This window comes from Carassius carassius, chromosome 24 (assembly GCF_963082965.1).
Source record: "Carassius carassius chromosome 24, fCarCar2.1, whole genome shotgun sequence".
NCBI classification, from domain to species: domain Eukaryota; kingdom Metazoa; phylum Chordata; class Actinopteri; order Cypriniformes; family Cyprinidae; genus Carassius; species Carassius carassius.
Window position 1 is genome coordinate 9,245,482 of NC_081778.1, and position 14,535 is coordinate 9,260,016.

At 43.4% G+C, this 14,535-nt stretch overlaps 1 protein-coding gene across 3 annotated transcripts in view; it reads left to right on the forward strand.

Annotated features, from left to right (window-relative positions):
* LOC132102772 (triple functional domain protein-like) overlaps positions 1 to 14,535 on the forward strand; it is a 217,056-nt gene that overhangs the window by 112,951 nt on the left and 89,570 nt on the right. For all 3 annotated transcript variants that reach the window (XR_009423289.1, XR_009423290.1, XM_059507405.1), the window contains exons 3-4: positions 724 to 798; positions 2,435 to 2,549. Coding sequence is in view for 1 of the 3 variants with exons in the window: in XM_059507405.1 (XP_059363388.1) it covers positions 724 to 798; positions 2,435 to 2,549 (190 nt within the window). In the remaining 2 variants the exon portion in view is untranslated. The remainder of the gene's footprint in view (positions 1 to 723; positions 799 to 2,434; positions 2,550 to 14,535) is intronic.

Sequence of the window (14,535 nt, forward strand, 5' to 3'; positions counted from 1 at the left end):
CTGAATGGTTGAAATTTTATCTCTAATAGTATCGATTTTAGAAGTAAAATAGTTCATAAAAGTCATTACTGCTGTGGTGTTGGGAAATGTCAACAGTTGTTGAGGCTTTATTTTTCGTTAATTTAGCCAATGTATTGAATAAATACCTGGGGTTATGTTTGTTTTCTTCTAAAAGAGAAGAAAAGTAATCGGATCTAGCAGTTTTTAATGCTTTTCTGTAGGATAGGTTACTTTCCCGCCAAGCAATACGAAATACCTCTAGTTTTATTTTCCTCCAGCTGCGCTCCATTTTTCGGGCTGCTCTCTTTAGGGTGCGAGTATGCTCATTATACCATGGTGTCAAACTGTTTTCCTTAACCTTCCTTAAGCGTAAAGGAGCAACTGTATTTAAAGTGGTAGAAAAGAGAGAGTCCAAAGTTTCTGTTACATCATCAAGTTGTTCTGAGGTTTTGGATATGCTAAGGAATTTGGATACATCAGGAAGATAACTTAAAAAGCAGTCTTTTGTGGTAGAAGTGATGGTTCATCCATACTTGTAACAAGAAGTAGAATTTGCAATTTTGGCTATATGAAGTTTGCACAGAACTAAATAATGATCTGAGATATCATCACTTGGCTGAATAATTTCAACACTATCAACATCAATGATGTGAATGTTGTTGTATGTGAATGTGTTTGTTATCCTGTGCTTTGTAAACTGATCAGTTTTTGAATTCTTTCTAGGGTTCCACAGAAATGAAGACATGAATGCCTTTGAAGTTCTTCCCATCCTAAAAGAAAAGGTAGCATTCCTATCAGGTGAGCCTATATACAGTATTATTTTATATATTTGGATTCCTAATCCAAATCTGGCATTGTATACTACAGAGACTGTTGGCTCTTTGATTAATTGCTTTTGCTCTTTTGTAATTTGCTTTGGATAAAAGTGTCTGATTAATGCATAAATGTAATTATTACTGACCCCAAAAGTATTTTTGTTTTTAGGAAATTAATACTTTTATTCAGAAAGGACCCAGTATTTTGTTCAAAAGTAATTGGAAAACATACTGTAATATTACAAAAGATTTCTATTTAAAATAGACGATTTTTAATCTGAACTATATTTATCAAATAATCTGAAAAAAAAAAAAAACTGTATCGTGGTTTCTTGAGCACCAAATCAGAATATTGGAATTATTTATGTGACACTGAAGACTGGAATAATGGCTGCTGAAAATTCTGCTTTGCTATGACAGAAATAAATTAAAATATATTAATAGTAATTTTTTAAAAGTTATATAAAAAAAAGATATATATGTTTCACAGTCTAAAAAGAGATATAACTCGTTTACAGTTTTACCCTTCTTCCAACTCTGCACTACAAAGAAAGTGTAATGTAAGTTTATATGAAATAATGATATGAAGCAATGATATTATGCTAGCAATGATATTCAGTATCATATTCTGCATTAGACAAAAACCACTGCTAATCAAACTGTTTTATCCATAAATGGTCAACTTTGCATGGTTGACTATAGCTGTGTTTAAATGGACCCTACTAATCCGATTGTAATAGGACTAGAAGCACAATCAGAATAAAAGAAAGTCACATGTAGCCATGTCAATCGGATTGAATTGGAGAGATCTGACAAAAATTTAAATTGGATTGTAATGGGTGGTTTATTACTTCTGTAATCTGAGCGAGAGGACACGTAAACACTTGATAGGATTAAAACCGAAATTTGAAAGTACTGTGCATGCACAGTGACATAGAAATAGCAATATGACATATGACACCTGGAACGAGCTGAACAAAAGTGTCATAAATGAGTGTCCAGGCATTATAAAACTTTCACTCATAATCTGGGAAGAGGAGCAGGACAACATCCCACCATTCCTTTTTTAAGACTTTTTTGGTTTTACTAACAAACGACTGGTTTTGGGTGTGGGAAGGGGCACTTTTACTGCTTTATAAAGTAAGCAGCACTGCACAACAGTTCATGTGCTGGTTGTCGCCTAATAAGAACCCGAAGTATGTCGTTTGTAAAGTAACAGTCTTGGGCACATTAGTATTTTCACCCAAAAAAGTGTTTTAAGCCAGTTATTTATATATTTATATACCAAGTGTGCTTTTTAAAACAGTAGTGTGCTACAACAGCAGGAAACTCTGTATATTCATGCAGTGTGTGCATGTCAACCAGAAGCTTGTGACATATAAATGCACATATCAACTTGAATGAATTGAATGAATTCATTCTGATGGAAGCAAAAAGTATCAATGTAAACGTACCTTATGATAAGTAGGCCACGGTGTTCCAAAGCATCACTATATACAGTAGGTAGGTAGACTCAGTTTTGTTTCTTAAGATTAGACATTGCCCTATTTTACTAATGCTTGAGTGACACAGATGTTGTTGTTCAAGCCAAATGTAAAGTGTGTTGATTTGGCCTGCAGGTGGAAGAGATCGTCGTGGAGGGCCAGTCCTTACATTTCCTGCCAGGAGTAACCATGACAGAATACGACAGGAGGACCTCAGACAACTTATTGCGTACCTTGCAGGCATTCCTAAGTATGCAGTGTGCGTGTTTGTGTGCATGTGTCTTTATCTGTGTGAATTATTATGGAATTCTAAAAATAACAATTCGGTCACCATTGTGTTAACCCTAGCTGCTCAAAGAAATATAGACCAGCATTTGATCTATTTTTGGCAGTCTCATTTAAAATTGGCCATTCAGTAAAGGTGCAGTCACAACTTTGCTGGAGAAAATCAGCAAAACCAGTAATTTCAGTAGAAATCCATGTGATCAGGAAACCCAAAAGTTTGTTGTCCATATGATTAATTATTATTATTATTATTATTATTATTTTTTTTTTTTTATTATTTATTTTTTTATTAAACTAAAAACGTTCACCAATGTTGGTAGGGTGTTTTAGAGGGTCTTCAACGCACTCTTCAATCCGCAGACCACGGCGGAGCAGAGTGAGTGGAATCAAACACAAACAGAGGACACAAGGTGTGTTTATCGATAGATTGTTAGAATATCTGTATCTGTGCAGTTCTTTTTCATAAATACAGTTTACAAAAGGTCACGAGTGTGCAATCGGTTTCCCATCTACTAAAGTTTTCACTCCATTCACCGGTCATCACACCACAGCTGTTTCCTCCAGCGACAATCGAGCCCTTAACACATATGAACGTAGCCTATACTTTAATTACACTTATTTTAAATATACTTAATTTAATTATACGTACTTTATACATGCACTACTGTGCAAAAGTCTCAGACTGCTTGTGCATTCAACAATCTCACTAGATTATTATTAAAATTAATGGCAAAATAAATGTTTGGAAATGTAAACTGACATGTCCTACTGATATACTGAAGCAAAATATATAAATAACTGGCTTAAAACCCTTTTTTTGGGTGAAAATACTAATGTGCCCAAGACTGTTACTTTACAAACAACATTATTGCTACTTTATAAAGAATGACCATACACAGAACTGATTAAAGACAGTGACAGACAGCACTCATTTGAAATAAATATCAGAGTGATTGACAGAGATACAGTAGAAACATTATGTGTGGTTTTGTATTAAACAATGACCCAGATCGTGAAATACATTTATTAGCCTTAGAGTAAGGGAAGCTTGGGAAATGAGAGCATCTAAGGAGTGTGTGAATGCTATGGATTTATTTATAATCTTTTTAATGTTCTTTAATGTTATCCTTTTTAGGCTTTTTTAATTAATTAACTAATTTATTTGTATAGAAGTATCGATTCAGGCACTGTTTAGGCACCGGTACTGTTTTTAAAGTATCGAAATGGCACCGGTATCGTATAAAACCCAATCGATACCCAACCCTACCCGCCTCTGCTCACTCTAGGCGTCCGGCCTCCGCTCACTCAAGGCTGCGGTGTGTGCCGCTGTTTTGATGAGAAAGCGAAACTACTTTGTTTGGCCTTCCAAAAGAGGACTAGAAATCATATTTATATCATGTTAATAATGGGTTTTATTTTTATGTCTCATCACTCCAGCCGGACAAGGCTTCACAACATGTTAAGGGGTGTAAAATTTCTGTCACACGCTTGAGGTATTCTGCCAATCACAATGCACTGTATATCTGGCCAATCAGAGCACACCTCCCTTTTCAGACCGATGAGCCTTGTAAAAATCGACGGGTTTTAGAGGGCGGGGCATAGAGGAGAAGCAATAATGTACATGGATGTGGAAAATAATGTCTTTTTTTTTACTTAAACCTCAAAAACACATTTAATTACACCAAATAATGTTCTTTTAAGCAGCACTAATGACCCATTTAAAGCATATATGGGTGGTTGCTAGGGTGTTCTCTGTAAGTGTAAGGGGGTTGCTGGTTGGCTACTAGGGTGTTCTAGTGGCTTAATATGATGTTTCTTATTAAATGAAAACTTCTGCTCAAGAAAACATTTCCACAAGCAAGTTTTAATTTTGTTTAATTGAATGTTTTTTTCATATCTATATGCATAGACACATCATGCCTATGACAAGGAGATGCTAAAGCTTTCCTCAGTATTACACACACTTTAGCACTCAGAATACTTGCATAGCATTGTTGTAAGCATCATTTGCATTTTCTTTAGAAGTCTAGTTAATGTATTTATCCCAAGTCCTGGTATTGGTTTTTAATTTTTGGTTTTGTAGCTCCCTGGTTTCTGGTTTGTTTAGCCATCACATAGCTAATTACATTTTCCCTGTTGTTTCCTTCTTTAGTTAGCATTGATTTGACTCAGTGAAACTCACCCAGCTCCATGTGTATCTCTGCTTTCAGCCTGAGGGTTCCAGCTCTGCACAGTTCCAAACCTTATTTAGGTTATCATCTGCCGCAGGCTTCTCCCAAACTTTACTTCTGTTCTGTTGTCCATAATCGCTTTGTTTGAGCCACACTGAATAATACAGAAAATAAACTTCATCTCCTCGACAGCTGTAAACACATTTTTTTTCACATTTGTACAAAATGTGGTGGTGGTTTGAAAATGAATAATGCACCTCTGAGATGCAACGATCGCCAGGCCAGGGACCAGAATTAGCAAAATTTTTCGCATGACCAGACGTGTGGCCGGCCAGATTCCTTGTTGATACTGATTTCATTTAAATTGTAACAACTGTACAGTATCTTATTATTTTGAATTCATTGAAACAATGTAAGAATTTGATGTGAAAGATGACATTTAATAAGGTAAGGGAAAAAAATTACCATTAGTGGGAAATGACATCTGTTTTGTGTCAAGTGGTTTAGTGAGGGAGTGTATAGACACTTGTGTATCAGATAGCCAGGGGTAAAGATGTGTTGTTTGGCCTAAAACTGCAGATTTTAGGCCACGCTGGTTGTCCTCTGTCACTCTTTCGTGTCTTTCCCTCCTCTGTTTCCTCACTCCTAAGAAGAATTCAAATTTTTTCACACTGTAAAGAACTGACTCAATCCATCCCACATGCTATCAAGCACCAAATAAAATAATTATAACATGTCAATCAGTTCTTGAAATCAAACCCTACGTGTGTATATTAATATACTTATAATGGAGGTCTATGAGGCAAGGCATAGCACAAGGATAAATCTTTAAACACTTAACATTTACATTTATACCATGATCTAAATTCTCGATTCTGATTGGCTGGAAAGTGTTTGTTTAAACTGTGTAATGCACAGGTAGGTCCAGTCATACATGTAGGTAGTTCCAGTCATACATGCAGTGTAAGCACAAGATGGTGGCGCCTCCACACGCAGCAGCTTCTCTCGCTCCCGACAGAATGGTGTTTTCATGTTTTTTGTCTTGTGAGTCACAGTGTTTTTGTACATCTTCACCGCTTCTACTTGTCTTCAAGTGCGCATACAGCCATGAGTTTCTGCTGGATGTCGGCAGAACCACATTTTTAGAAACTAAATGGCCTCTCAATACCACAGTCATCCTCCTGCATGAGGACTGCCCCAGCCCCTACCTGGCTCGCATCCACATACAATTTAAATGATCTGTCCAAACACGGCGCCGCTAACACCGGAGCGGTACAAAGAAGCGTTTTGACATGCTGGAAGGCATTTTGGCAAACAGGAGACCAAAAAAATTTGACTTTATCCCTCAACAAATCAGTGAGAGGTGCCATAACACTAGAAAAATTTCTACAGAATGCTCTATAATACCCTACCAGGCCTAAAAAAACGCATCAACTCTTTTTTAGTTGTTGGAACTGGAAACTGTTCCACCGCCTGAATTTTTGCATTCACCGGACGCACCTGACCCTGCCCAACTACTCGGCCAAGATAGGTCACGGTCGCCCTCGCAAACTCACACTTTGCGAGATTGACCGTGAGCTTTGCCTCCGCCAAACGAGTAAACAATTCCTGCATACGTTCTAAATGACTATCCCAAGTGTTTGAAAAAATGACTACATCATCAAGATATACAGCGCAACCCTGCATGTCACCTACAACGTGATTCATGAGACACTGAAAGGTCGCAGGTGAATTCCGAAGCCCAAACGGCATTACCTTATACGAATATAAACCCTTTGGAGTAATAAACGCAGCAATCTCACGAGCATGTCTAGACAGGGGCACCTGCCAGTAGCCTTTAAGGAGGTCAAACTTGCTGACAAACTTCGCAGCCCCCACCTGATCGATGCAGTCATCCATTCTCGGCAGGGGTAACGAATCCGGCTTTGTAACCGAATTAACTCTACGAAAGTCAGTGCAAAAACGCATAGTCCCATCTGACTAAGGAACAAGTATACAGGGAGAAGCCCAGCTAGAAAAACTAGGTTCAGCAATGTTATTTTCCAACATATATTTTACCTGGTCCTCCATTTGTTTTTGTTTGTCCGTATTTACCCGGTAAAATCTCTGCTTTATTGGTTTCCCATCAACCACCTCAATGTCATGTTCTATCAGATGAATGCACGTAGGCGAATCAGAAAATAAACAGGAAAACCGATGAATTAATTCTGTCAACTGCTCCGCACGTTGCACTGGCAAATGAGCAAACAGTTTTTCCAATTCAGCCAAAGTCTGCGAGTTATTAAAACCACCTATCGACATTTCTTCTACCTCATCCAATGTTTTCTCAATGTCTCTATCGTCAGCTTTAACTGAACCTGCAGAGGCCGCGACACATGCCGCATGAGCTTGATCTACTGAAGGAGGATCACTACACGCAGAATGCACCAGTAAAAGGTTTTAATAAGTTCACATGACAAAGCTGTGTACTTTTCCTACGTTCAGGAGTTGCTATAATATAACTTTGCTCTGACACCTTCTTTACAACCGTGTAGGGGCCTGCAAACTTTGCCAGAAACGGAGAACTAATTACGGGAAACAGAGCCAACACCTGGTCCCCTTGGCTAAATGTGCGTAACTCAGCATGCCTATCATACCATGATTTCATTTTCTCCTGAGATGTCAAATTGGTTTTCGCCAACATCCCAGCTGTATAAAGGCGATGTCGAAACCCATTAACAAAATCTATCAAGTTTACAGGAGGTTCGACATCCTTCCAACCATCTGCCAATGCTCCTAACGGACCCCGCACTTTATGTGCAAACACCAGCTCATTCGGAGAAAACCCCAAGCTCTCTTGTGTAACTTCTCTAGCTGAAAGCATTAACCAGGACAGACCTTCCTCCCAGTCCCCACCTAGTTCAGTGCAATATGCTCGTAGCAGGGATTTTAACGTTTGATGAAAACGTTCTAAAGCTCCCTGACTCTGAGCATGATAGGCCGAGGCTTGGACATGACGGATACGAAGTTGTTTTAAAACTTGACCGAACATATGAGAGGAAAAGTTAGATCCTTGATCTGATTGAACTACCCTTGGAATGCCGAAAATCGACATAAACTGAGAAAGTGCACGAACCACAGACCTAGTAGTTATTGTGCGTAAAGGATAACGGGTGCTCTGACACATCACTGTTAGTAAATAATTTGCCCCCGATTTCGATCTAGGCAAAGGACCTACACAGTCAATTATAAGATGTTCAAACGGCTGTCCCACCGCCAGAATTGGAAACAGCGGAGCAGGTTTAAAATTTTTATTGGGTTTATCTGTAAGCTGACATGTATGACAAGTTTTAATATAAGCGGAAACATCTTTTTTTACATGAGGTCAAAAAAAATGCCTCAACACTCTGTCATATGTTTTATTAACGCCTGCATGCCCAGACTCATTATGTGCCACTTTCAGAACTGCCTCACGAAATCCCACTGGCAACACAACCTGAAAAACAGGTTCCCCAAGGACTTTACCTTTATGATCAACCCACTTTCTCACTAACAATGAGTTCTGGAGAAAATATCCGCTGGCACTATCGTCAATCTCAGCGTCGGGTTTCACTTGTTGATACAGCTTCGATAAAGAGGAAATCCCCTTGTTGCTCTGAGACCAACTCACTGTAAGATACAGACAAAGGAAAATCAGCCAAAGGTAAATAAATTCTTTTCAACGGACCATTCGCACTAGACAGTGCGGTAGATTCCTCATCAATTTTTATGCGCGACATAGCACGCGTTACCGCACAAGCTGTAAGAACTTCAGGAAAATCCAACCCGTCTCCATCCAGCTCTTGACCTACCCATCGTTTTTCCTCCACCGTTCCCAACGATGGGATATCGGACCAAACCCGATCACCTGCTAATTTGTTACCAAGAATAACAGTAACTCCTTCAATCGGCAACGCCGGACGCACAGCCAGCGCAGCCTCACCCTGAAACAGATCACATTCAAGCATCACTTTATGCAATGGCACATGCAATACATTTAACCCCATTCCCCGAACTGGCACTAAACTACCCAATTCGGACTCCCGAGAAAAGTGCAGTACTTCGGCCAGAATAAAGGAGTCAAATGCTCCCGTGTCTCTCAGAATTTTTACAGGCACTTTTACAGCACTGCCTACCAAAGAAACAAATCCTGTTCTGACAAAAGGCTGGTATGAATTTAGTACTGCAGAACACAAGGTTTTACTTTGTCCAGAAGTATTCTCATTGAGTGAGCTTGCGTCCGATGAACGCACAGGCGCCGCCAAACCCATACCTTTGGCTGAAGCACCTGGAAAAAATTTAGGCTTAGATTTAAGCACATAACAGTCTGCTTTCCAATGACCTCGTTTATGACAATATTGACAAAATTTATCTGAGTCACGCAAACTATTATTTCTATTTTCTGACTGGAATCCTCTACTCTGGCGCAAACCAACATCGTCAGGCACATTAACATTTGGCATACTGTAACTTGGCTGGTACTCGTACTGATCAAAAGTGCGTTTGTGCATTAACACATAATCGTCTGCAAGCATTGCCGCCTTAGTTGCAGTCTGTGCTTTTTGTTCACTAACATAGACTGCAACACGACTAGGAACCGAATTTTTAAATTGTTCCAAAACAATTAAGTTGCACAACCCCTCAAAATCACTGACTTCGGCAGCAGAACACCAACGGGAAAAATGCATTTGTAAATCACGAGCAAACTCCAGATAACTCTGTTTTTCACTTTTCTTCCAAGTTCTAAATTGTTGCCTGTAAAATTCTGGAACACGTTCATAAGCTTTTAACACTGATGCCTTTACTTCTACATAATCCTGACTATCTTCCACAGTCAAAGACGAATACGCCTCTTGTGCTTTACCTGTCAATACAGTCTGAAGCATTAAAGCTCTTGCCGCATCCGGCCATTTACACGCATCGGCAATTTGTTCAAAAAGTACAAAAAAAGAATCTGGATCCCTTTCGCAAAATTTCGGTACAAGCCGCAAATTTCCCACGACATCAAAACCAGAAATAGCCCCTGAGAAAGAAGTTGACTGCGCATACGAATCTGTACCGGCTGCAGCACCTTCCTTGTCCGTTTCTAGTCTAAATTCCAGCTCGAGCTTAGCCTGCATAGTTTCCTGTCGCATTTTCTCCACTGCCAAATCCCTATCTATTTCGACCTTTACTTTGAACCTTTCGTGCTCAATTTGCATGCTAAGTACCTCTCTCTGCTGTTCAAATGTTAAATTTGAAGTCGACATAGAACGCATAGGTAACGAAAAAGACTGATTTTCTACCAAAACTCCCTTTTCTATTAAGCTACTTCTTACAATCGCTTTCTGCCGCTCTTTCAGCATATTATTACTGATATCAATATCATAATTCCGCAATTTTAAGCAGTTGCTCTTTTGTGCAGAGATCCAATACTTCTTCCGACGGAGATGCTATAAATTCCTCTACAGTCGACATTTTAACCGCGTGCGTCATGCAGGCTAATAGGAATCAAATTACTACAAACATAGCCTACTAATAAAAAAAAAGGTGCGCCCCTACTAACTCAACCCCATTACTACATAAACTCAACCCTAGTCTTCATGCGGCTACTTATGGTGGTTCCATTATGCACCAAACCCGATGGCAAGGAAAAGCAACCAGAAACTGGCGACTCTCCTAAATCCACGGAGTGCCCCCGAGACAACTGCTCTGTCCACTTTCACCGCAACACTACACCACCCCACCAGACGAAACCCAAAAGGGTAACGCCACTAACCCTACCAGAGACGCCCCTTGATAAGAAATAATTACAATTTAAAGTAACCTACTTACCTAAACTTCCGCACACCGGTCGAAATGAAAGTTCTCCTCCACTATCAACGCGCCACGCGGTCAAATACTGGCGTGTGACATCACACCAGCGAAACTTCATTCACAAATGACAGAATCGAACAGAAAAAAGGACGAGCCCCCATTTGTCATAACCCGGCTCGGAGTTTATGACAAAGAAGTAAAACGAAAACGCTTAATAAAAATATAACCAATTTATCTACCAAACAGAACCAAAACTAAATACACAAAATGCCGGCAATAACAAAAACATAAAGGAGAAGACACGCCGGGGAGAGAACCACTCTCTCCCTCCCGGAAGGCAGGAAGTAGGAAGCGTTTAACAGGCCGTTAACTCCAAACACAGGTGTCCTCCATCCACTCTCAGGATCGCCGCCCCGCCCTACTGAAACAAAGAATAGCAAAGACAAGTATGCAGGCCGTCACACCATCTAAAGCCTGCCGCATGACGTCACCTCTGCTCGCGCGAATCTTTTCTGCTGCTGAGCAGGCTGCGTCTGCACTACACACGATGGCTGCAGATATTCCAGGGTGATCTCCTCTGTAAACGGGACGAGATGGGACCTGAGGCTATCTGTCTCGCGGATTTTAGGAGTACTTTGCTTCTAAATCCGCTGCACAAGCCATGGGACGAGTTATGGCTTCCACTACGGTGGCTGAGAGGCATCTAGGGCTGACGCTCTCAGACATGGCAAGCGCTCCGGTTCTGCAGCGAGTCGTGCTAGACCGGCCTCACAAAGCTCTCAGCCACACCCCCTGCCTCCTGCTGCTTCATGGAAGCGCCGGTCACCCAAGCGCGCCGCTGTTTCAGTTCCAGGAATTGTGACTGTCTCAGCGTTTTCTGCAACGCGCAAGCCTGCACAGTTGCCCGCTTGCCTGCACACAAAAGCCGTTATCACAACAGCTTCAGCAACGCAGCTCGAGACCCCGTTCTCGCTCTTCTGGTCGCCGCCCCGCACAACGGGGACCACGGCAGAGGATTACGGTGAGGCCGGAAGCCCCGGAGCCATCCTAGGAAAGCGCCGGTATACGAGTCGCCACGGCTGAACTCTCACCTAAGCGCGCCGCTGTTTCAGTTCCAGGAATTGTGACTGTTTCAGCGTCTTTTGCGATGCGCAAGCCTGTATTATTGCCCGCTTGCCTGCACACAAAAAACGTTATCACTGCTACCCAGATATTTCTCGAAAAAGGTGTAATTTCTGGTGTCCCGGCCACGGCCGATGGTGCTATAAATGTAGTGACGATGCCCACTGCTCAGTGCCCATCTCCACATATAAGCACAGCCCTTCACACAAGCGACTCAAGTCGATCGCGCGCACTGCATAGTAAACGTGCCCACTCCTCAGTGCCCACAAACACTATGTCACATGCGTCATGTGGTTTCTGTAAAAACGAAACCCGTGCACGTTTGTTCTGCCCAGGCAGACAGCGAGTCTAAAGCAGTAAATGTGCACGCTTACAGCCCACAATAACTCACAGACAGCACGAGTCCCACGGGACCCGCTCAGCCCTCCCTCACTCGGTTAAGCACTGTGGGGGGTCGAGGATGAGCGATCTGCCCGCTGTGATCAGCGCGCTCCCCGCCTCAAATGTCATAGGCTTAACGCCCATGTTAGAGCACATCGAAGCGCTGCCGTTGCCCAGCCAACAGAGCGCGCTTCTCATCCAACCCCTAGCCATTCATGCAGACGCATGGTCAGCGCTTCCAGGGGTTTCGGATTGGGTGCTTGACATTATAAAGGGAGGCTACTCGCTACAGTTTTTTCGACGCCCTCCGCGCTTTTTAGCGCACGTCGAAACTACGGTCACAACAGAAGTAGCACACCTACTTCGAGCCGAAATATCAAAACTGTTGAGCAGAGGGGCTGTAGAGCCTGTTTCTGCGTGGACGCAGCGCTCGCCCCTCTCCGACTCAGAGGCATGCGAGTGCTAAACTATTTGGACGACTGGCTGATTCTGGCTCAATCACGAGCGGAGCTCGGGCCATTTTACTCGATCACCTCGAGAAACTCGGTCTCAGTGTTAACTGGACGAAGAGTTCACTGAATCCCAGTCAGACGAGACTGTTTTTGGGTATAGCTCTGGACTCACGTTCCATGACGGCGTGGCTGTCACCACAGCACGCGTTGGGCATTCAGCGCGCAGCGAATTCTCTCCGCTGCGGCGCGACCGTTTCGCTCAGAGAATTTCAGAAGATGCTGGGTCTCATGGCCTCAGCATCTCCAGTTCTTCGGTTGGGCCTGCTCCGCATGCGCCCCATGCAGTTCTGGCTGAGAGCGCGGGTATCTGGTTGGCTGCGTCTCAGGGTCAATCAGAGCTGCGTTACAGCCCTGAAACCCTGGACAGCGAACGACTGGTACCAATCAGGTGTAAGCCTGGGGACTTCTTCGAAAGTGAAGATGGTGTCGACGGACGCCTCCACTTCGGGATGGGGAGCGCTGCTCGAGGGCAGACCGTCCTTTGGCCTGTGGTCAGAACGGGAAAGGCTCCAACATATCAACTGTCTGGAAATGCTGGCAGTGGAGAATGCGCTGACGCGCTTTTGTCCCCGAATCAAGGGACGACATGTCTGTGGTGTCCTACATAAATTGCCAGGGCGGTTTTGGGTCCCGAAACCTGTGCAGGTTGGCATAACGCCTCCTGGTTTGGGCTCAGCGCAACTTGCGATCGCTGAGGGCAGTTCATGTGCCTGGGCTACAGAATCTGGGTCCAGACAGGCTGTCCAGAAGCAACATTCCCACGGGCAAATGGTCTCTAAACCCGCAAACAGTCCGGCTGTTGTGGGAGAGATTTGGCAGGGCGGAGGTGGACCTCTTTGCGTCCCACGAAAACGCTCACTGCCCCGCGTTCTTTTCCAAGAACGAAAGCGCGCTGTCACAGAAATGGCCGTGCTGCCCGCTTTATGCTTTTCCCCCCGTCTCCCTCCTTCCGCAGGTGATAGAACGGGTGAGGGAAACGGGATGTTCAATACGGCTTGTAGCACCATTTTGGAAGAACCAACCATGGTTCCCAGATTTGATGCAGTTGGCAGACACTGCCCCGTGGCAAGTGCCGTTGAGGAGGGATCTCCTCTCGCAGGCCGGGGGCTCGATTTGGCACCCTCAACCGGAGTTGTGGTCCCTCCATGTGTGGGCGCTCAACGGTTACCCGCTGATCTCTCAGTGGGAGTGCTAAATACCATCACTCAGGCTAGAGCTTCGACGACACAACGGCTGTATGCCTCGAAGTGGTCGGTGTTCTCCAGCTGGTGCACAGCTCGGGGATGTTCACCCCTTAGTTGTGAGGTGACGGAGGTTCTCTCCTTCCTACAGGAGCTGTTGGATAAGGGCAGAGCCCCATCCACGCTCGAAGTTTGTGTGGCGGCCATCGCAGCGTTTTCTGAAACAGCGCTCGGTCAGTCAATAGGAAGGAACGATTTGGTCGTCCGCTTCCTTAGAGGAGCTAGGAGGCTGAATCCTCCCAGACCTCCGTCAGTCCCTATGTGGGACCTCGCGGCGGTTTTGGAGGCCATGAAGGGTCCCCCTTTTGAGCCTATCCAATCGATTAGCCTCCAGCATCTGTCGTTCAAGACAGTATTCTTGTTGCCCCCCCCCCCCTCCTGTCCTGGACTCCCTGTGAGTCCCTTGGGTGACTGTGCACTGTATATCCTGGGCGTTGCTTTCAGGTTTATTGGTGTGTGATTCCCGCGCACGGCGCTTTACATGGGGTTCCCGTAGCGTCTTTGTCAGAGTGTCTGGGTTGTGTTCCCTGGGTTTGCACTAGGTGTCCTCAGTTCCCACGGTGTTTATCATATTATCACTTCCTGTCTCCTTATTTGGTCACCTTCCTCCCTGTTTAGTTAATTGATTGTTCCCCACCTGTCTCCTGTTTCCCCATTATCCTTATGTGTATTTATACCTGGTCTGTCTGAGTCTTTGTCACGGAGTCCTT